Source organism: Bradysia coprophila, unplaced genomic scaffold (assembly GCF_014529535.1).
Source record: "Bradysia coprophila strain Holo2 unplaced genomic scaffold, BU_Bcop_v1 contig_358, whole genome shotgun sequence".
NCBI classification, from domain to species: Eukaryota; Metazoa; Arthropoda; class Insecta; order Diptera; family Sciaridae; genus Bradysia; species Bradysia coprophila.
Genome location: NW_023503616.1, coordinates 4,988,080 through 5,010,109, shown reverse-complemented (window position 1 = coordinate 5,010,109; position 22,030 = coordinate 4,988,080). Strand labels below are relative to the sequence as shown.

Here is a 22,030-nt window from a genome sequence, read left to right as displayed (position 1 = left end):
AAGAAAGAAATTAAAACGACTGTTTGCTTTTTGTACCAGCTTTTCTACTATGAAACTGTCGTCACAGTCAACAATCGGATAAAAATAAATTCTGAAAAAAATATGATCGTAATCGAAAACTAGAAACCCAGACTAAGCCAAAACAAGATTAAATTCTGATTTTCAGCTAAATTTTTTTTAATGAATATTTATCTGTGTAACACGCAAAAACGCACAGAACGTTCTGTTATATATCTAATAGATTTCCTCAAACTATCTTGTCGTCAGCGTCATTATTTGCAGCTTTGATTCCTCCAATGATACTATCCTCCTTTTCCTTTACAATATTTTCTTTTTCATTTCCCCCCAAGGAATTGTTCAGTGGCTCTGCTTTTGTGTCTGTATCACATGTACACCATCCAATAGCAGCAGCAGACGATGACAATAAGCCCAAACCTGCTCCAACGCTTCCGAAGAGAAGTATACCAATACCGGTTGCACCTAAAGATTGAAGTATGGCGAACAATGAACCGGCCGCCACAGACCCAATTGAAGACTGCCATGCAGCAGCAGCTGATCCTATACAGAGTAAAATACTTCTTTACATTTTTTATTCACTGGATACGTTTGCAAAAAATTGTAAATTTGAAAAAAAAAAAAATTTTACCTGCTGCCACGCCTCCTGCACCAAATCCTAATAATGGTAAAGTTATAGCTCCCAAAGCTGCACCACCAATTGCACACCCTCCGATAATTCCTCTTAGCTTCCACAAATTAGCCTCATTAACCAATTGGTTGCCACATTTTGGACATCTCTCCCAAAATTCGAAATCCATCGTCGGTTTTTAATTTAGAACAAACGAGAAATGTGGTGCGTCAATCCTACAATGTCTGTATTAATAGTTTTAAAAGACAATAACGAAATGTGTCGATTTATATACTCTTTATACATCATGCCGCACCAGGCTAGACGTCATGAATGTCATATGTTAATTGAGAAACCACTTACATTGTGATAACCGCGATTACAACGCTATCTTTTGTGGTTGGACTCAGAGTCAGACAGAAAAAAATTAATTTTCGTGTTTATCTTCATAAAAAATGCTACCTCATTTTATTCAAAGCTGTATACAGCCTTGATTTTATTTAGATAGTGGTTCGGCATTGCTCAAGAATCATCGTCAGTGGCTACAAAAAGTAAATATTTTTGTAAAACTAAAAAATTTTCCTACGCTTTTCTTAATTTTCCCAAAAACGTTAGGAAAATTTGGGAATTTAAGAATAGTCCCTGACACAAAAACTTCTTCTAATCATGAACGGAGCGTTAGCGGAGTTCGTGACGCTAGTACTCCTTCCCTAAAAAAGGGCGAACCAACTGGAGGACTGAGGAACCTTATATAGGCGAACATTTTAACTTTTCCATACTGACCCGGATCAAAAGAAAAAAGTATATTCAAACGAAAAGAGTCTTCAATACGAGTTCAACGAGCTGTAGATCACCAAAAACGGTTCACTACATCCTCAGAAAACACAACTTGAAATTTTACAATTCATACATTTTCAACCATTTCACCATATTCGAGTTAATAGAAATTTTTTGCTTGGGTTTGATATGTTAACAGCACCACCACATTTATTTACGAAAACTGCATACGCACTTTTGCTAAAACTTACATAAATTCAATCTTTATCTTCCAAAGACAAATCAACCAACTTTATGGAAGTTCTGTACTTAATTAAAATATTTATTACCCAATGAAAAACTTAAATGAAAATATGAAAATAATGTGACAGCTATTTTTGATATAATAGATCAAGTCTAAGGTTATTCGAAATGTCATGACCACAGAGAATCCTAACCTAAAAGTATGTGCAGTGAATATGAGCAGGCACTTTGTTCTAGTTTGAAAATAGAAACAAATGTTTGAATGGTTCACATTGTTTTCTTGTAAAATGATGTGCTTAAACACTCACGCCATACAAGCAACAATTATAATTTCACATTTTATGCATTGGAAATCTATTAAATTTAATGCTTTTGTTGATCCGGACAAAACACAAAATTAAGCGTCAGCTGTCAGTGTTCGGGTTTATAGCGATTACAGTTACTCGGACTTGATCTATTATGGTGTAGTAGATCAGTGTTGCCATGCTTCATATAAAATGTGCGCGAAGATTATGAATTTGAAAAAAATTTGTTGCAAACTTTTGAAACATTTTGGAATTTTAAGTATTTATACATTTGGTGTCTTGGTTTCAATCAGTAATGTGTATTTAGGGTTAGAATGTCCAACAAAATGGCGGACAGCCACGAGCCACAATCTTGGATATTGTTTGTAGTTGCCGTAAATTGGTAATAATATAGTTTCGTTCGCGGATAATTTTTTCGACATTTTAAGAAAATTGCGGCCATCTTGAAATTTTGTATCCGTGACGTTTGGCCCGATAATGTTGTTGGAAGTGTGTTGTATAGTATTGAGTTTTGGTATGTGTTGCAACCTAACAAAGTAAATTTGACTTGTGTCCAACATTTTAAAAGTGGAAACAACTTAATTGACTTGGAACATCGATGACTTTTAAGACTCATAAATTTCTCAAATATGTTTCGAACTAAAAAAACACTGTACACTGCAGAGCACGCTTAACTCTAAGCATTGCCCAAAACTTCCAAAATAACTGATATCCCACAAAAACCCGAAAAGAGGAAAAGTCCTCTAAATTAAACTTCCAAAACAAATACATATCATTCTCAAAGGCTTTAGATCCGTTATTTTTTCATAAATAAACCTTTGAACTGGTGACATCCGGCGTCTGAATTGAACTCGTTTTTTAATACAATCAAAATATAAATCAGTAAAACGCATCTCCTTTTCGAGAACCCATAAACAATTAAACGAAGCTTTGTAGATATTCAACTCATACGCACGAAATTGCAGTTTTTTCCGTAATCATCAAGAAAATGTGAAAAAATGTGCTACAACCGTCTTTTAACAACATTATGTGCGGTACAGGGCGATTCTAAAACCATTTAAAAATCAAGTTATATTTAGGTTGTGCTATAATCATGAGTGATAATTCAACACGGGGATCAGTAATGTGTTATCTAAAGGACTGAGACTAGTGAGAGACTACAGTCCTTCGGCTCACTTAACACTTCACAGACAGCATATTATTAACTTATATCATTTTAATAAACTTTGGATTCTTATTGACTTTGATTTTACTTCATTAGTCTTAACATATATTTTGACGAATCTCATTCAGGGCCTATTTTTGGTAATTTTAATTTTTTTCAGAATGTTTTTGCAATCAGATTTTTCAAATTATCAATAATAAGCCCTGACGTCATAACAGACGACAAAACCGTTCGCCTTATATTTTAAACTATACCGATTAACTGTGGAAACACACTGTGAAAGATGTAGGTTAGCAGGCACAACTTATATGCAAATGCACAAAAAAAAACATTACGACCATAGTCAATGTTTTCTCACATGTCAACAAACGTTTTTTTTTTTGCAGAATGCTATACACGTACATTACCGCCTGTGCGACCTGATAAAATCAAATGCCTATATTTAAACTGAAAATGAAGATGAGGCGTACAAAACAAACGAGGAAATTGTATGAAAAAGCAAGGTTTCTGAACTTTTAATTAATGATATCAGTTTCGTGCGTTGATGTCGAACATTACCTACATATGCGAAAAAAGTACTGGTCGAAAACATCAATTTATAACGAGAGAGACATTCAATTATACAGGGACTTTTGCGATAATAATTTTCTTTTTATTGTTATTGCGATTCACAAAGGTAAGTGCATTTTAGGTTCGATATGAACTATCAAGAGAACCAGTTTTCTGTTGTTTTTTGTTTTAAAATTTGTCACTGATTTTCAGTATAAATACAATTGAAAAGTTGTACTTAAGAACATTCCCATTACTTACGTGAAAGTGTAATTTTACAAGTGAAAATGATCAGTCTGAGCGGTGCCAAATTCTGCACTCAACTTCTCCTGTTTGTGTATTTCTCGTCAGCATATTCGGAGACGTCACTATACTCGTACTTGCCACCAAAACAATGTCCTGTTGGTTCTGTAGGAACATATCCAAACTGCAAATGTCCAGAATCGTTTATTGGTACACCTCCTAACTGCCAAGCGCCTGGATATCTACCGCCAGAAAACCAAAAGTGTCCGCAAGGATTCTACGGAACATATCCAGTAATGAGACCTTCGACTTTGGAAATTTTCTTGAATTTAATTTTATGAATTTTATAGAAATGCCGTGAGCCATGTCCTCCTTACCACATTGGATATCAACCAGAATGCGTGCGCATGAAATGTCTGCCCGGCTATAAAGGAGAATATCAGCCAGACTGTGTAAAAGTCGATTGTCCTGCGGGAGAAATTGGTCTCTATCCGAACTGTGTGGCACCAACAACAGAAAGATACTACGAAGTGAAAGAATGTCCAGCAGGTCAGGTTGGAACACCGCCCAATTGTCGTAACAAATGTCCGTCCTTCACATATGGTGAACCACCAAATTGTAAAAGAATGAAATGTCCAGTTGGATGGGAAGGAGAATATCAACCGAATTGCCAATACAAACCAAAATGTCCGCAGGATAAGGTCGGTGTTTGGCCAAACTGTGTCTCTCAATACTGTCCTCCTGGTTCGACTGGCACGTATCCGAATTGTAAATGTCGACCCGGTACGACTGGAATTCCACCCAATTGTAAAGCAGAAATTCCGTCGAAGAATGGTTATTTACCACCGTATGTGCAGAATGGATATCTACCACCGAATAATCAAGTTGGGCGAGATGATTATCAAAATTTAGATTTACTACCACCGAATGTTTAAGGCTGCAATTCTCACGCATATTTTTCGTAAATTATTATTTATTGAATTAGTGTAAGACAATGTGAATTGAAAGTGATACATTCATTCATCAATACACTTGTTTTGATGTCGATGTGTTAATGTTTATTATGTATGCCGACAGATGCAACAAGTGGACAAAACTGTTATTTTATTTATTTTATTTCACTCAAACATTCCGAATCATGCACACAATAAAAAGCAAACACTTCAATTTTATTTTATTTTTTAATGACATACGTCCAATTCAATTCAATTAAATTGTTAAAAAGGTTTGTGCCTCTATAGTTTGTGCAAAAAAAAGTGATGAAAAATCTCCGATAAAATAATTGATGCTCTAGGTCGGAAAAGTGCCTGTGCTCTGCAATACTTCAGTTGAAGTACATACTTCGGAGGCACAATTAAAAATGAATGTTCGTGCAACAAAAAATCTTAAAACCTACTTTCTCTCGTCGATTTGAATGCAAATAGTGTAAGAAAGCAATGCACAAGAATGAAAATCGAGTCTTAACAATATCGCCGCAAATTATACTTTCTTAATTCATCTCCAGCCGTAGCAAAACATTCGTAAAGTTTAACATTACTTATCGTAGTCTCATCTATGGCTTTGCGATATTTATTTTTCTCTTCGTTTGTTTTTGGTGTGGTAAATTCTCTCTTGTATATTTACCACTTCTCTTGTTAACAAAGATGTGAAAATCATAAAATGCAATTGAGGTAAAATTTAACTTTTTATAAGAGTCAAGTTTACAAAACGAAAAGAATTCTCATATATAGCAAAGTGTATGTCAGGGGCGGGTCCAGCTTTTGTTCTGACTCGGGCGGTTAGAAGACAATAAATTTTTGCCCTGACAATTTTCGTTTTTAATTTTTTTTTTCATATTTTTCACCCGGCCGACCGACTTGACCGCACATAGGTGGAGCCGCGTCTGGTGTATGTTCAATCTGTTTTATTTAAGCAATAGTTTTCTATCGAGCACTTCGCCGCGACATAGCAAACAAAAGAAGCAACGCATTTAACGACTAAACATACCATTATAACCATATGCGTCGTTTGTGAAAAAGGTTAATAGTTCCGATCATTAAATACGCTTTGAATTCGACATACTGTAGCATTTGTTTCAAGGGAATTTCTAAGCAGCTTTTTTAATGCTTTATGAAAGATCAACAAGGAGTTATCGCCGAATCTTTACAACTTAATACGGCAATTATTGAAAATGGCTAAAAGTTCATTAGCTTAGCAACATTATTGGTCAACATAATTCCATCAGTATAAAATCTTAACTGAAAACCACTTGAGTTTTAATTGGAAGAAAATTTATTAGATTTTAGAATTGACTACGATTTTAGTATGTAATTGATCGAGACCGAAGCCGAACCACATTTAATTGATGTCGCCTATAAGCTACCTACCATCATTACATTGGCAGCAATCGATTTTGATATAAAAACGTATGAAAAAGACGATATGCGTTTTCAACGTGGAAAAAACTGGTTATTAAAGCCGATTCAATATAAACAACAACTCTTTACGACTCAAAATACGGGCGGCTTAAATATGCATCCACCAGATGAGCTTTCGTACGGCCATGATAATTTTATCGACACAAAAGTGATATATTATCACCGAAAATGAATCAAGAACAATCTATTGAAAATCAAATAAAATGATTTTTTTGTTCGTTGTTCCGTCCTTCACATTCGACGGTGCTTAATGAATTTAATTAGGAACTTATCTGAAAATATTTAGAGTGATATGCTTGTAGGTTTCATTATACAAATCTCCGAATAAATTGGTTTCGATTTTATTAATTTTCGTCAATTCGGCTATGACGTAACGTGGGTTGGAACGCGACAAAAATTAACATTTTATAACGCAGTGAAACCGTAAATAAAGTTTATAATCGATAGGAAAGGTTACATTTTTTATTGGTCTGATTACACCTGAAACAAGCTTTCTGTGCGTTAACATTGTAAACAAACTGAAGAGAGCAAAAAACAAGAGAGACCACCAAATCAATAAATCAAACTGATAACTGATTGAGTACTTCTGGTGATACTCTTCATAATCGATATAAAGAAGAAGAACTACATCAAGTGATGAAGGTACCTGTGTAACCCATTAATATCAGAAGATGAAGTGAGATTTATAAAACTTTTCACAAACTAGTAGCTGTCGGTATTCTACTCCTTCTGCGGTTTAGTGGCTTAGGTACTGCTATAGGTAATAAGGTGCAATAACCAAAAATCCTCCAGAGTGCAAGAACACTTTGAAGGCGTGCACGAACCATGGTTCGGAATACACATTAAGCGTGTGGTCCCTTTTGTTAGGTCATACAATACCATGTATACAAATGCCTTCATTAGCTATAGCAGCTGGTAGCATAACCTGTCACTTAAGTGTGATTTCCCGGCCGAACAATACCATACACCATTATTATTATTATTCAGAAACGCGAGTTGTCTCCTAAATAAATAAAATTTTCTTACTTTTTCTTTTTCCTGCAGAGGTGTTTCTGTCTTTCATTTTCATTTTGAATTTTTTGATGTTACAAATTGTGTTTTTCGGTGACCTCAGCTACACGACATGTTAACATGTTTGATGGTGTGATTTTGAGTCAATCACATCAATTACATATTACAGATTACAGACGTTTCAGGGCACTACTGTTAAGCCCTTTGCTTCCTTCGTTTTGTTAGGAAAGAGTACACCAGCCAGACACTATCACTTATTTTGGACATCATTCCCGATAACAGATCAACCAAATTTTTAAAATTTTCAATGATTTTTACACTCAGTATGGTAATTAACTTCTTATCACTAACTCTTTACCAAGCTAGCCACACTGACTCCATTTTTCTATTGACATTTTTAAATCTTAAAATCAAAATTATTAAACTCATTCGTCAATAAAAAATTTATCTTCTTTCAATTTTGAATAAATTTAAATAAAAAACCATCATAAACGCAAAATACGATAGATGTGCTTTTATTCACTTCTGCATGGTACACTGTCACCATAATTTAATAGTAGATTACAGCAGAGGAATAGATTTACATGCTAGCGAGCGGTAAAGTGCACTTTACTTTACTGAAATATTACGTTACTATTAGGACACATTTTGTTGAGGTGTGTGAGAGGTTGTATTTCGAGTCAAAGGCGAGGAATATATTGCATACGTCGAAACAAAATAATTCCCAATAAGATTGGCCATATTTTGTTTGCATTTGCAAACTAATTTGAGCTAGACGGTAATGAGTCGTTTTCTGGCTGCAAGCAAGCAAATACACATACCTCCCGCTAGCTTGTAAAAAAACGTACGTAATTACTTGCGAATTATTGTTTTGGCTTAAGTGAATACAACTCTCGCCTCCGGCTCGTTCTCCAAACCTCACTCTTGTCAAACTAACAAATTTACAAGCAGGTACGTAATATACTATTATAACACCTGCAACGATGTCTAGTTTTTTTTGGTTATTTCTAACAAACAAATTGTTTGCAATTTGTGCTAGCAAAAAAAATTATGCAAATTTTCATCATCTGTATAAAAGATTTTCAATTTTATTTAGATTAACTTTTTCGACAATAAAGTTGGTTCGCTCACGATGACCATACCAGTACATTGGAGATGTTGTCTTCCTCACTCTGTTATCAATATACCTTGCTGGCTATAAATATGGTAAAAGATGTAAAAATCACTTCAGTTTGTTTCGAGTCAGTGTTTTGATTGTATCAGAAATTTTTAGTTTGTGTTTTGATGAAAATTACTTTAATTAGTTCGTCAAAGTAATTTAGTTTTGTGTGTAAAGGTCGATGGTTTATTGGATAATTTTCTAAAGGATTACAAAGCGCTGGAAATGGTAAATACATTTGATCGATGACAAATTTTCTGCTTCAGTGATTGCAATTAAAGTGCAGTGTTCGATGTATTTCATGTAGTTAAATGTAAATCACGTGCGGGTGCACTCCTGCAGTACAGTAATTATTTTGGGAATTTAAAATGGCTTTTCGAACAGAACATGATTTATTAGATTAATTTTCGATTATTAATATTGAACAATTTGAATCAAGAATCAATATGGAACATTGATTATCCTTAAGTCTGTCAAGTTATGTCCTTGAAAAGAACTGATTTTTATTGATCATAATTGGGAGCTACTAAAAATTACCTAAAGGTATTTCAACTATTTCTAAAATACTCCGATTTTTTCTAAACAAAAAATCGTTCACGTAACACCCATAACACCCACTAAAGAGACATCCGACAGCCGCAAAACGTTTGGCTGGGCCATATGTAGGCACCATAAGTATATAATATTACAATGTGTGACCCTGGGATCTTTTTTTGTAGATAGAATTGTATTATGAGCTATCGACTTTTTCGGCTGTTGGAGGGTTTGAGGTGTGAGTGGTCGTATAACAAAATATGTCCATTTAATAGACACGATGCGCTGGTGTTATAAAGATTGTTTACTTACTCGCGTGTCAATAAAAAAGATATAGTTAAAATGACCTTTAGTGGCAATGATGGTTAAAATATCTAATTACCGATCACGTGTGAGATCAAGAAAGACAGTTTTACTATAGACTAAACTAGGTATCGTCAAACGCATTCCTCAAAATCTATTTCAATTTATCTGTAAAATGTCTAGAGAATGTTAGGTAAAAGATATGGGACACACTTAGAAAAAAATTCGAAGTGCGGAGTCTAATCGACACCGTTTTAATTATTATTGTCATTTATAAGTTTTCAAATGCGTATTACCAGGCATTGCAGAAATTCATTTAAAATGAATTTTTCAAAAATAAATGCGAGAAACACGCTTACAGCATCGATTTTAATTTTTAATTTTAAGAAGTTTGAACTCATTGCTCAAACTATAAATGCAAAGTACGAATATTATTTTACAAAAAAAAGCGAGGTGAAATCACAGAAATTGTAGAGGTTTTACAAGGAATCGTTTAAAAGCAGAGAACTGATAAGCACGGCCACTCATGGCTGGGATAGAACACGCCTGACGATGATAGATTGATTACATGTAACCGATGGGAGAAAAACTCCATATAAAAATCCAACCAATACGTCAAAAATATATGTGAAATTGAGAGACGAAATGAGAGAGAAAATTGTTGAAAAAAATATGCCTCAGGCGTGTTCTATCCCATCCATGAGTGGCCGCGCTTATCATTTCTCTGTTTAAAAGTTATTTCTAATTCAACTTCCACTGATGCTAACGTAATAAAGTGTAAAATTGATGCACATACTCCATAATATCTTCAAATTTGGTTGAAGTTCTTAACCTACTTACAAATTAAATATCAATTTTATCAATGTTACCCAATCAATAAAGAACAAGGAAACTGAGGATTGAACATAAATTATAGGCAGGTATACCATTTAAGAAAATGTATTTAAAGTTTTAATCCAACTTATCGAATCAGGAAAACGGATCAGAAACCAAGTCGAAAAAATTGCTATGCATAAATAGTCGATGTATCAATATTTGTTCCGATTTTCGATAAAAACTTTGGCAAATTCGCAAAATCGAAAACGTAAGGTCAACATAATTAATAACACAAAAAAAAAAATTGCGAAGAGATTAGAGAGACATTTTTTCTCGGAATATATTCAATTCATTGTTACGCTTTCATACGAATCATCTTTTGAACCAACGCCGATTGTCTTAAATTCAAATGAATGAACTTAACATTGTCAATCATTTCGCTTTATCCGAAAATCCATTCAAGGCTTCAAACATTAATTTAAAGTTGAATTTATTATCGTTTTATCAAATTAATTTTACATAAAATTTGGTTTATTTTGTGTATAAAAATCAATACCGCTCCCACAAATAAATTTAGATTTATAGTTTCTATTTTAAAAATCTAATTCAAGGTGCAAGGTTAATTGGACCCCATAAGATATTTAAACTAGGTGATGTGTCGCACGTTTTATGTAGATCAGGCGACATCATTGAATTTAAGGCATTTATTCAACGGAAGAAAATGGACAAAAAGAACTCTAAAAAGCCATAAACAAAACCATAAGAATTTATTATCTTTTATTTTATACTTGGAAAAATAATGTTGTTAAAAACGAAAATAATCAAATGAAAATAATCTTATTGCATATTTCGTTTCAATAATTGAGCAACAAAATTTATGTTTATAACGATCCTACACGAGCAACTCTTATTTTTATCTTCTTTTCGGACGATTCTTTAACGATTCTTTTTACTTAAACGAATGTCCGTTTAATATAAACTGCTGTACCTATTGGTAAAGTCATTGCTCTTGAGAACATTGCCAAAAATATTTATTTCTGTTTCGGTTTTTTTTATTTCGACATATCCTCAATTAAGTAGCATATTACATTACATGCTTCATTATATATATACATGTACGAATGCACATTCGAATAAAAAATAACGATAAATTTGCATAAAATTTTAACTTGAGTTAATATCGGCGGAAAGCAATAAAAAACATTTTAACAGATTCATAGAAAGTGAAATTTGGATTATTTTTCATTCAACTCTCGTTTTTTTGATTTTATGTTTCCTTTTTCCTTTTCATATTAGCAGATAACCTTACACCCTGACCTTTCGGAACGACATGCTTCGTGTTTGTTTAAAGTATCGAATAGTGTTTTATACAAAATCTTTTACCTCATTTATTTTAACAAACTACAAAAAAAGACACTAGTCGGACATCATTGCTAATTGTTGTAGTTGTTGTCGATAACCGATGACTACAATATGGAGAGGATCAAAGACGAACGTAAAGTTTTTCTTTAGTCTACCCAAGTAGCATTTGATAACCGCGGTTATAAACGTTACTAATTCGTTGCCAACTTTTTCGTTCTACTACAGTTATGTAACGAATAAGTTGTATTCAGTTTAACTTATTCGTTATATAACCGTTACACAACTAATTGGTCATCAACCAATTTTAAACGAATTAGTTGCAAAACGGTTATTTGACCAATGAGTTAACCGATAATATTTGTTGAAAACTTTTTCGTTCAGAAACCGTCATACAACCAAAAAGTTCGAGTCATTTACTTTAACTAATTCGTCGTAAAACGGTCATGGAACTTAATAGAAATGTTCATTATCCGTCAGTACGAATCAAGACGCCATGATGGAAAGTTCGATTTTTTGTAGATTTTACATCTACTTTTTTCATGTTTCAGTGTTCGGTTTGAAAATGTGTGTGAAAGTGTGAAAATTGTCGGCATCATCGTAATGGAAAACCTGCTATTTCAGTGTAACTAATAAATTTTGAAAAATTTTCTTTATGCCAATTTGTAAATCAACATTTTATTCATCGACTTCACTATTTTTGTCTGCCGCTGTTGTCGAAGTTAGGTTTCTTATGTCTTGTTAGGTTTCTTTAGGAGTTAGGATAGGAGTTAGGACCGGCAACAGCTGCTAACAAAAAGGTGAAATTGATGGATTAAATTTTGTTTAATTGGCGACACAAGAGAGAGCAATTTTAATTGTCAATTATGTTACGTGTATTGCAGTTGTACGGAATATATCTCAAGTATTTTGCTTGTATTTTATAATAACCATGACACAAACATTTTAACTTTGCGAACTGCGCAGTACTTACATATTTTGAGTGCATAACTATGTGATTTGCGAATATCGAAAAGAAAGAAAAAATTGAACACCAAAAAAACTCTTGGAAAGGTGGCTTCAAGAACAAATATGATGATTAACGAAAAAGTTGTAAAACGGCAGTACAACGGTCTGATGACTGATTGGTTAGAAAATATTGAATTTTCAATTGTGACTTATAAGTTATTCGACGGTTATAAAACCATTTAACAACTTGTAACCAATTTGCTGTATAACCGTTGTGCGACGAATTCGTTATAACATTTTTGTAACTTTTGCAACTGGGCAAATACCGTTGTACAACCGTTATAACAACGTTGCAGCAACGTTGCGACAACTAATTAGTTATCTTCTAATTTTTACAACCGCGGTTGAATAACGGTTGTACAACCGAATTTTAACCGTTGAATGCTACTTGGGTAGTATTGAATGACCAAAATACGTCGAACGTTTACAATTTAGTTTTTAACATACCGGCTTCTAAAAGCCTTTTTTTGGAATGCTTTGGAGTGAGCCTCGGTTCTTAGACCTAAAGGACAAATAGCCAGAGCATCCATAGCATACCGAAGAAATACTTGGAATTAGATTGAGTCAAGTTGTCGATGACTATAAAGTAGTAAAGTAGTACGTGGTACAAGTCTCTTCACTTTTCACATATTTTTGTAACGAACTTTGTATATACTCATCTGTTAATGCAAAAGCTACCTGGTAAACGTGAAACTAACTAAGAATTTTCGCTTATAATTATGAGTTGAGTGACGCCTAACCTTTTCTGATTTTCCTCTCCTCTAGTACTTAATTACAAATATTTGATACCTACATTTAATCCAAATGTTTTCAATAATTTGGAACTAAGCTCTTAAATGATTCCAATTTATTTAACAAAAATAACACAATATTTAAGCCGAAAAAGACTTGATTGGAAATCGATCAGATCAAATGATTCAATCGTCTCATCAATGCCATAATCATCGATCAGAATATTTATATCATTAATTCTGAACCGACACACTTTAAAATTGTAAAATCTTAATCCGTAAAGCTAAATTTTTAAATTAATTTATTTTCAATTTGAATCGAATTTGTGTTAGAGAAAAAAAAAACGGTTTTCAACTACCTTATTTTCTTTTTGGCTCAAATAAAAACGCATGTGTCAAAGTCTGAGAGCGTATCATCTTCATTATTTGAAATCGTGCGAAGGTAATCTGCTCTTCTAAAATGATTCAATCAAATCGGTTATGACCAGGTAAAATGTATGATATTCAACACCTACAGCATTGTAATCGAATTCGTTGTTTGTTTATATCTCACAACAGTTTAAGTGTTCAATACAAACAATTTTTTTCTTCTAAAAATGATATTTGTTGTTTCTATTATCATAGACAGATAATATCAATAGCATATAACCCCGTAATAACGAGCGATTAATTTGCTTACAAGGAGATGGTTGTAATGCATGTAATGAATGTTTGGTAAAATTGTTAGATAAAACAACAATTTGTGAACCAAACATTTAGAAGATTTCAGATGGGTGATGATAATTAAAAAAATACTTAGAACAAAAAACACTTAAGAGGCTCCAAGCGTTCACTCCCAAATGTATATAGTTTTATGCGAGTTGCACAATGAGATCTCCTGATAATAAAAATTTTATCACATACCGAGAGCTTTTATGCATTTATCAGATCGACACATTTTGAAATCCTTTCCATATTACAGTGAACGACATCTCAAATGTCTCACTGTCAAATTTTTCTGAGAATTTTATTGTGTCATTGCAAATTCACAATGACATTCTCTGAAAAAAATGACAGTGAGACATTTGAGATGTCGTTCACTGTATTACCGTCTGATACCAAAAACGTTTGATGTGCGGCTTGGCAGGTATATTGTATCTCTACACATCGTAGAAAAGCTTAAATTGATTTTAAAATGAAGACCTTATGGAGGACACAGGTGATTACGGTTTGTTACCGATGCGCACGAGCTTATAATGTGATAACTTGCACGCATTTCAGGGTGATTCGTGCAATACGATTTATCAGACCTAAAATGTAATATTTGGCGAAAAAATTAATTTTAACAAGTCACAACATAGTCCGAATTCAAAAAAATTGTCAATAACTCATCCGCAAATATCACCTTTAATTGTATATTTTTGGCATTTGAGCAGCTGTTTATGGTGATGGTATATCTACCTATTAGGAGCATTCGAGTGGATCAAATTGTATTTACATTCACGGAATTTTGAAAACCGACACATTTTCTGTTTTGTGGTTTACTGGTTTTTTGTGAATTTTGCATGTATTTTTACATGAAGAAATCAGAAACTGAAGTAATTCCGTGCGTGTACGTCTAATTTTAACGTAATCGTCTAATTACTGTGATACTACAATATTTCTAAAGTTTTAAATTAGGGAATAGTGGCAGGAAAAGTGATTCTAAAGTAAATCTCTATCGTAAAATAAAACACAACATTCTCTAAAACAAATGAAAATTGAATTTAACTATTTCACTCCACTCTTTATCAACAATTAGACAATTAGGTTCTCGAAGCATCGAGCGAATCGTTTTTACAGTAACCCATTGTTCTATCAGTACGGTCAGCGTGTGATGTGTTTCGTACACTTGATTTGATTTAGTCTAAAAGTGTACGAGCTGATATGCACATGGTCATGACAAAGGTGCACTGATGAGTCGTAAACGACGAAATCAGCTTGTTTTTTGTTTATGTGATAGAAATACGTTCTGATAAAGAGTGGAGTGAAATAGTTAAATTCAATTTTCATTTGTTTTAGAGAATGTTGTGTTTTATTTTACGATGAAGGCCTGTTTCGGGCAGTAATCCGTGGATGATGCAGCGGTTGAAGAAATTTATTTTTCTTCGAGCGCGAATGTATCGAACCAAAATTGATTTTGAAAAGAAGTTTCTTTTCACATTTAATTTTTCATTTAAATGTTTCCGAGTTGTGTGCTCTAAAACACAGAGGTACGGTTAGCCTTTCGATATGCAAAATAATTTCTAACGTAAATATCATCTTAGATGATCGTTTGAATGTATATTTGTTTGCGATTTTTCGGTCATAGTTCTGCTATGAAAATAACCAAAAACTCACAATTAGGTTCTCGAAGCATCGAGCGAATCGTTTTTACAGTAACCCATTGTTCTATCAGTACGGTCAGCGTGTGATGTGTTTCGTACACTTGATTTGATTTAGTCTAAAAGTGTACGAGCTGATATGCACATGGTCATGACAAAGGTGCACTGATGAGTCGTAAACGACGAAATCAGCTTGTTTTTTGTTTATGTGATAGAAATACGTTCTGATAAAGAGTGGAGTGAAATAGTTAAATTCAATTTTCATTTGTTTTAGAGAATGTTGTGTTTTATTTTACGATGAAGGCCTGTTTCGGGCAGTAATCCGTGGATGATGCAGCGGTTGAAGAAATTTATTTTTCTTCGAGCGCGAATGTATCGAACCAAAATTGATTTTGAAAAGAAGTTTCTTTTCACATTTAATTTTTCATTTAAATGTTTCCGAGTTGTGTGCTCTAAAACACAGAGGTACGGTTAGCCTTTCGATATGCAAAATAATTTCTAACGTAAATATCATCTTAGATGATCGTTTGAATGTATATTTGTTTGCGATTTTTCGGTCATAGTTCTGCTATGAAAATAACCAAAAACTCACAATTAGGTTCTCGAAGCATCGAGCGAATCGTTTTTACAGTAACCCATTGTTCTATCAGTACGGTCAGCGTGTGATGTGTTTCGTACACTTGATTTGATTTAGTCTAAAAGTGTACGAGCTGATATGCACATGGTCATGACAAAGGTGCACTGATGAGTCGTAAACGACGAAATCAGCTTGTTTTTTGTTTATGTGATAGAAATACGTTCTGATAAAGAGTGGAGTGAAATAGTTAAATTCAATTTTCATTTGTTTTAGAGAATGTTGTGTTTTATTTTACGATGAAGGCCTGTTTCGGGCAGTAATCCGTGGATGATGCAGCGGTTGAAGAAATTTATTTTTCTTCGAGCGCGAATGTATCGAACCAAAATTGATTTTGAAAAGAAGTTTCTTTTCACATTTAATTTTTCATTTAAATGTAAATCTCTACCAATTTATTTCATATTTTCTTTCACAATTTTGTATATTTCTTTGTACCTACTGCTCTACATTATAGGTGGAACGAAAAATTGCATTGAATATCAAACAATTTCGCTAGTTTCGAAGGGAACATATTTCTTTCAACTGTCGGTTTTTTTTGTGATTAAAGAATTGTGTTTACCAACATAATGAAATGATTTATTACAAAAATTCCCATACTGTTGATTGGATATATAGTTTGTATTACAAACTTTGTAACGTCGGTGAACTAACCATGAAATTGAAAATACACTTTCCCATATCAGATATCTCTTGGAGAAAAGGTATCCGAAAATATAACGAGAATTTTAACTTTAAGATTCATAAATTAAATATTACTCATATCAATGACCGGATTTTCAGCGGAGCGCTATACTGCTTTTGTGTATATTTACTGCGACGACTGCTGATATATCATTGATATCGCTTGGCACGCAAAATGCTGCAGACGACGGCTACGTCTACAACAGACCATCTGTACCGTTCGAGCTACCACCAAGAGAAGTATTTTTATTTTGAGTTTTATCCAAATTATTATTTACTAATTTGCTTCCATTCCAGGTTATTATAAAACCACCTGGTCCACCGGTAATTTAACTTTTTCAATCAATTCGTTTTTGATTTTTTGCTAATAGACTTCTTGTAAAGGCTCCCGTAGTTGCGGTGACACCAAGGACGAAATATAACTATCCAACACCTTCGACTCCATTTAAGCCAAATGAAATTCCTACTGCATCGAAGGAAGTTAGAATAATCGAGAACAGGCCGGTAATAATAACCCCAAGACCGGTTCCACCTGTGATAAGGGTTACTCCGCGAGAACCTGAAACATCTAAAGGCTATGATTATCCGCCTCCACAGCCACAACTAAGATACCCTAACCAACAAGAAGAAAACAGGAACGTTCCCCAACAAGTCAAAATACCAGTTAGTACTAGACCGACAACTACTACTTCACCACCTAAGCCAAAAGTTGAATCTACTTACCTGCCGCCTGTAGTAAGTCAACGTTCAACTACTCTGATACCTACAACTCCAAAGCCTGTGCAGTCATCATATTTGCCACCTTCTGTTCCCGTCACGAAAACTATTCGACCAACAACAGCGCGATCAATCATAAATACTCCCAAGGAAGGATATTCATACGATAAGCCAATCATTCCATTTGAAACTGCAACAAATAAGCTGAGGGTAGATCCGCCAACTCCTAAGCCAATCACAACACCAAGGCCCGTACAGTCATCGTATTTACCACCTGCTGTTCCTGTTACTACCACTGCCCGACCAGCAACAGCACGATCAATCATAAATACTCCCAAGGAAGGATATTCATACGATAAGCCAATCATTCCATTTGAAACTGCAACAAATAGGCTGAGGGTAGATCCGCCAACTCCTAAACCAATTACAACACCGAAACCCGTGCAGTCATCGTATTTACCACCTGCCGTTCCTGTCACTACGACTGCCCGACCAACAACAGCACGATCAATCATAAATACTCCCAAGGAAGGATATTCATACGATAAGCCAATCATTCCATTTGAAACTGCAACAAATAGGCTGAGGGTAGATCCGCCAACTCCTAAACCAATTACAACACCGAAACCCGTGCAGTCATCGTATTTACCACCTGCCGTTACTGTCACTACCACTGCCCGACCAACAACAGCGCGATCAATCATAAATACTCCTAAGGAAGGATATTCATACGATAAGCCAATCATTCCATTTGAAACTGTAACAAATAGGCTGAGGGTAGATCCGCCAACTCCTAAACCAATTACAACACCGAAACCCGTGCAGTCATCGTATTTACCACCTGCCGTTCCTGTCACTACGACTGCCCGACCAACAACAGCGCGATCAATCATAAATACCCCTAAGGAAGGATATTCATACGATAAGCCAATCATTCCATTTGAAACTGCAACAAATAAGCTGAGGGTAGATCCGCCAACTTTTAAACCAATTACAACACCGAGACCCGTGCAGTCATCGTATTTACCACCTGCTGTTACTGTCACAACCACTATCCGACCAACACCAGCGCGATCAATCATTAATACTCCCAAGGAAGGGTATTCATACGATAAGCCAATCATTCCATTTGAAACTGCGACAAATAAGCTGAAGGTAGATCCTCCAACTCCTAAACCAATTACAACACCAAAGCCCGTGGAATCATCGTATTTACCACCTGCAGTTCCCGTTACTACCACTGCCCGACCAACAACAGCACGATTAATCATAGAGACTCCCAAAGAAGGATATTCGTATGATAAGCCAATCATTCCATTTGAAACTGTTACAAATAAGTTGAAGGTGGATCCGCCAACTCCTAAGCCAATTACAACACCAAAGCCTGTGCAGTCATCGTATTTACCACCTGCTGTTCCTGTCACAACCACTGTCCGACCAACACCAGCGCGATCAATCATTAATACTCCCAAGGAAGGATATTCATACGATAAGCCTATCATTCCATTTGAAACTGCGACAAATAAGGTGAAGGTAGATCCTCCAACTCCTAAATCAATTACAACACCAAAGCCCGTGCAATCATCGTATTTACCACCTGCAGTTCCCGTTACTACCACTGCCCGACCAACAACGGCACGATTAATCATAGAGACTCCCAAAGAAGGATATTCGTACGATAAACCAATCATTCCATTTGAAACTGTTACAAATAAGTTGAAGGTTTATCCACCAACTCCTAAACCAATTACAACACCGAAGCCCGTACAGTCATCGTACTTACCACCTGTTGTTCCTGTTACAACCATTGCCCGACCAACAACAGCCCGACCCATCATTAATACTCCGAAAGAACGATATTCATATGATAAACCAATCGTTCCATTCGAGAGTGCATCAAACAAGCTGAAGGTAGACCCTCCAATTACTAGACCAATTACAACGCAGAAGCCAGTTTATTTACCACCTGAGGTAAAAACAACCACACCTGCATCCAGGGGAGGCTATAAATACGAAAAGCCAGAACCTCCGTTCAATAGCGTTAATGACATATTAAGAAATGATCAGCCGAAAGATAAATCTTCCGCCAGCTCTTCGTTCAGAAAAGTGGTGTCATCGAAACCAAATCCAACATATTTGCCGCCTCAAATAACAGTAAAGCAAGCAGTTATTACAACCACACATCGTCCTTCTTCGGCACTGCCGAAACAAATTCCAGTTAGCACAAGGGGATCGTATAGATATGATAAGCCGGCGTTATCTGCTGATAGTAGCGGAAAGTCTGAGACTACAAATCTCCTTGCGAAATTGCCATCGACCTATTTACCTCCAAGTAGCAACGTAATTACTAATCGTCCAACAACAACACGTTCCACAACAACACGCCCCACAACAACACGCCCAACAACAGGAACTCCAAGATTTGTGGCATCCACTTATTTACCCCCAAACGAAATTCCGAGCCAATCAGAAACAAATCTAAAAACACAGAAACCATCCACACTGTCTACGACAATTCGCACAACACCAAAATCTGTTCCCTCAACTTATCTTCCACCAGCAAGTGATAAGCCAACTACAAAGAAACAGCAAACAACGCGTGCAACAACTACACGTCCTACAACTAGACCTACTCCCAAATTGGTAGCTTCCACTTATCTTCCACCTCCGAATACACAAAAGCCAACCACACAATCTACGACAGTTCAAACAACGCCAAAATCTCTTCCTTCAACTTACCTTCCACCATCAAGTAATCAACCTACAACAAGACAGCCTATAACAAGAGCTACTACTAAACCTTCACCCAAATATGTTGCGTCAACCTATCTTCCTCCATCAAGTAACGAACCTACGACGAAACAGCAACAAACAACACGCTTAACCACCACTCGGCCTACAACTAAACCTACTTTAAAGTCTGTCGTCTCAACTTATCTTCCACCACTAAATGAAAAAGTGCCTCAACAATCACAGAATAATGTCAATATACAGACACAAACCACACGATTAACAACAGTTCGAACAACACCAAAATCTGTTGCATCAACTTATCTTCCACCAGCCAGCGATAGACCAACTACAAAGCAGCAAACAACACGCATAACTACTACTAGACCTACTTTCAAAGTGATAGCTTCAACGTATCTTCCACCCCCAAATGGAAAGACGCCGGAAGAATCCAAGACTAATCTGAATACACAGAGGCCAGTCACACAATCTACGACAGTTCGATCAACCCCAAAATCAGTTCCATCAACGTACCTTCCACCAGTACGTGATACGCCAACGACGCGGCAGCAACAGACAACGACCACGCGTCCTACGACTAGACCTACTTTGAAACTGGTTGCTTCCACTTATCTTCCACCCCCAAATGGAAAGACGCCGGAAGAATCCAAGACCAATCTGAATACACAAAAGCCAGTCACACAATCTACAACAGTTCGATCAATCCCAAAATCAGTTCCATCAACGTACCTTCCACCAGCACGTGATACGCCAACGACGAGGCAACAACAGACAACGACTACGCGTCCTACGACTAGACCTACTTTCAAAGTGATAGCTTCAACTTATCTTCCTCCCCCAAATGGAAAGACGCCGGAAGAATCCAAGACTAATCTGAATACACAGAGGCCAGTCACACAATCCACGACAGTTCGATCAACTCCACCATCAGTTCCATCAACTTACCTTCCACCGACACGTGATACGCCAACGACTCGGCAACAACCGACAACACGCGTGACAACAACACGCCCTACGACTAGACCTACTCCAGCCACACAATCTACGACAGTTCGATCAACACCAAGATCTGTTCCTTCAACATATCTTCCACCTGCAAGTGATAAGCCAACAACAAAGCAGCAACAAACGACACGCTTAACAACCACACGACCTACGACCAAACCCACTTTGAAGTCTGTAGTTTCCACTTATCTTCCACCTCAAAATGAAAAGCCTGATCAATCTAAAACTAACTTAAAGGTTGTGAAAACAACTTCACCACCTGTTCGGACAACCTCGAAACCAGTAGGAGTTACGTACCTACCACCTAAAGAAGGTTACGATTATCCAAAACCTGCCATTCCATTTAATTTTTAAGTCGAACAGTTTCGAATAATTTGATAATTTATTACGAATGTGGGCTTTAATCAATAATTTTATAAACGAATGTGATTTCTAAATTTAATTTACAAAACAACTCTGTGAGTTTGTACAACATTTAGGAAAAATTAAAAAATTTCCCACACGAAATTAAAAGTCTTTCTTTTATTAGTGAAGTAGGAAATTGCAATAGAAGTTGGAAAGCGTTGAAGTACGCAGGTATGATAAAATCATATTTAACCGCTCCGTTTAGCGATAAGAGGCCCCGTCGACAAATCTAAACTCCTCACAGTTTCGA

General features: G+C 35.5%; 3 protein-coding genes across 6 annotated transcripts; 2 read left to right on the top strand and 1 right to left on the bottom strand.

Moving 5' to 3' along the window:
* Positions 1-2: 2 nt before the first annotated feature.
* On the bottom strand, positions 3-2,061 carry LOC119081492 (interferon alpha-inducible protein 6-like). 3 transcript variants are annotated; one of them, XM_037190494.1, is made up of 3 exons: positions 1,654-2,061; positions 647-870; positions 3-558 (listed from the first exon to the last, which is right to left on the bottom strand). In XM_037190494.1, the coding sequence occupies exons 2-3, from the start codon at positions 813-815 to the stop codon at positions 248-250; spliced, it is 480 nt and encodes a 159-aa protein (XP_037046389.1). In that variant the 5' UTR covers positions 816-870; positions 1,654-2,061; the 3' UTR covers positions 3-247. The 3 variants fall into 3 exon arrangements, with proteins under 3 accessions (XP_037046389.1, XP_037046390.1, XP_037046391.1); XM_037190495.1 differs by having other exon boundaries at positions 647-861; XM_037190496.1 differs by lacking the exon at positions 1,654-2,061 and adding an exon at positions 921-1,571 and having other exon boundaries at positions 647-861.
* A 1,839-nt stretch (positions 2,062-3,900) lies between these two features.
* LOC119081477 (cell death abnormality protein 1-like) lies at positions 3,901-5,071 on the top strand. The gene is made up of 2 exons (XM_037190475.1): positions 3,901-4,200; positions 4,258-5,071. Exons 1-2 carry the CDS (start codon positions 3,952-3,954, stop codon positions 4,840-4,842), a joined length of 834 nt encoding a protein of 277 aa, XP_037046370.1. The 5' UTR covers positions 3,901-3,951; the 3' UTR covers positions 4,843-5,071.
* Positions 5,072-8,578: 3,507 nt separating this feature from the next.
* Positions 8,579-21,876, top strand: LOC119081402 (mucin-2). 2 transcript variants are annotated; one of them, XM_037190293.1, is made up of 4 exons: positions 8,579-8,721; positions 16,992-17,142; positions 17,200-17,226; positions 17,287-21,876. In XM_037190293.1, coding segments are annotated over exons 1-4 (4,623 nt in total). In that variant the 5' UTR covers positions 8,579-8,719; the 3' UTR covers positions 21,730-21,876. The 2 variants fall into 2 exon arrangements, with proteins under 2 accessions (XP_037046188.1, XP_037046189.1); XM_037190294.1 differs by having other exon boundaries at positions 8,579-8,722; positions 17,002-17,142.
* The last annotated feature ends 154 nt before the right edge of the window (positions 21,877-22,030 follow it).

Bases quoted from the DNA above. Each gene is read 5' to 3' on its own strand.
- LOC119081477 (XM_037190475.1), top strand. From the start codon at position 3,952: ATGATCAGTCTGAGCGGTGCCAAATTCTGCACTCAACTTCTCCTGTTT. The intron at 4,201-4,257 runs GTAATGAGACCT...TGAATTTTATAG, and splicing joins GATTCTACGGAACATATCCA to AAATGCCGTGAGCCATGTCC.
- LOC119081492 (XM_037190494.1), bottom strand. From the start codon at position 815: ATGGATTTCGAATTTTGGGAGAGATGTCCAAAATGTGGCAACCAATTG. The intron at 559-646 runs GTAAAATTTTTT...TACTCTGTATAG, and splicing joins TGCAGGAGGCGTGGCAGCAG to GATCAGCTGCTGCTGCATGG.
- LOC119081402 (XM_037190293.1), top strand. The intron at 17,143-17,199 runs GTATTTTTATTT...CTTCCATTCCAG, and splicing joins TCGAGCTACCACCAAGAGAA to GTTATTATAAAACCACCTGG. The intron at 17,227-17,286 runs GTAATTTAACTT...CTTCTTGTAAAG, and splicing joins TAAAACCACCTGGTCCACCG to GCTCCCGTAGTTGCGGTGAC.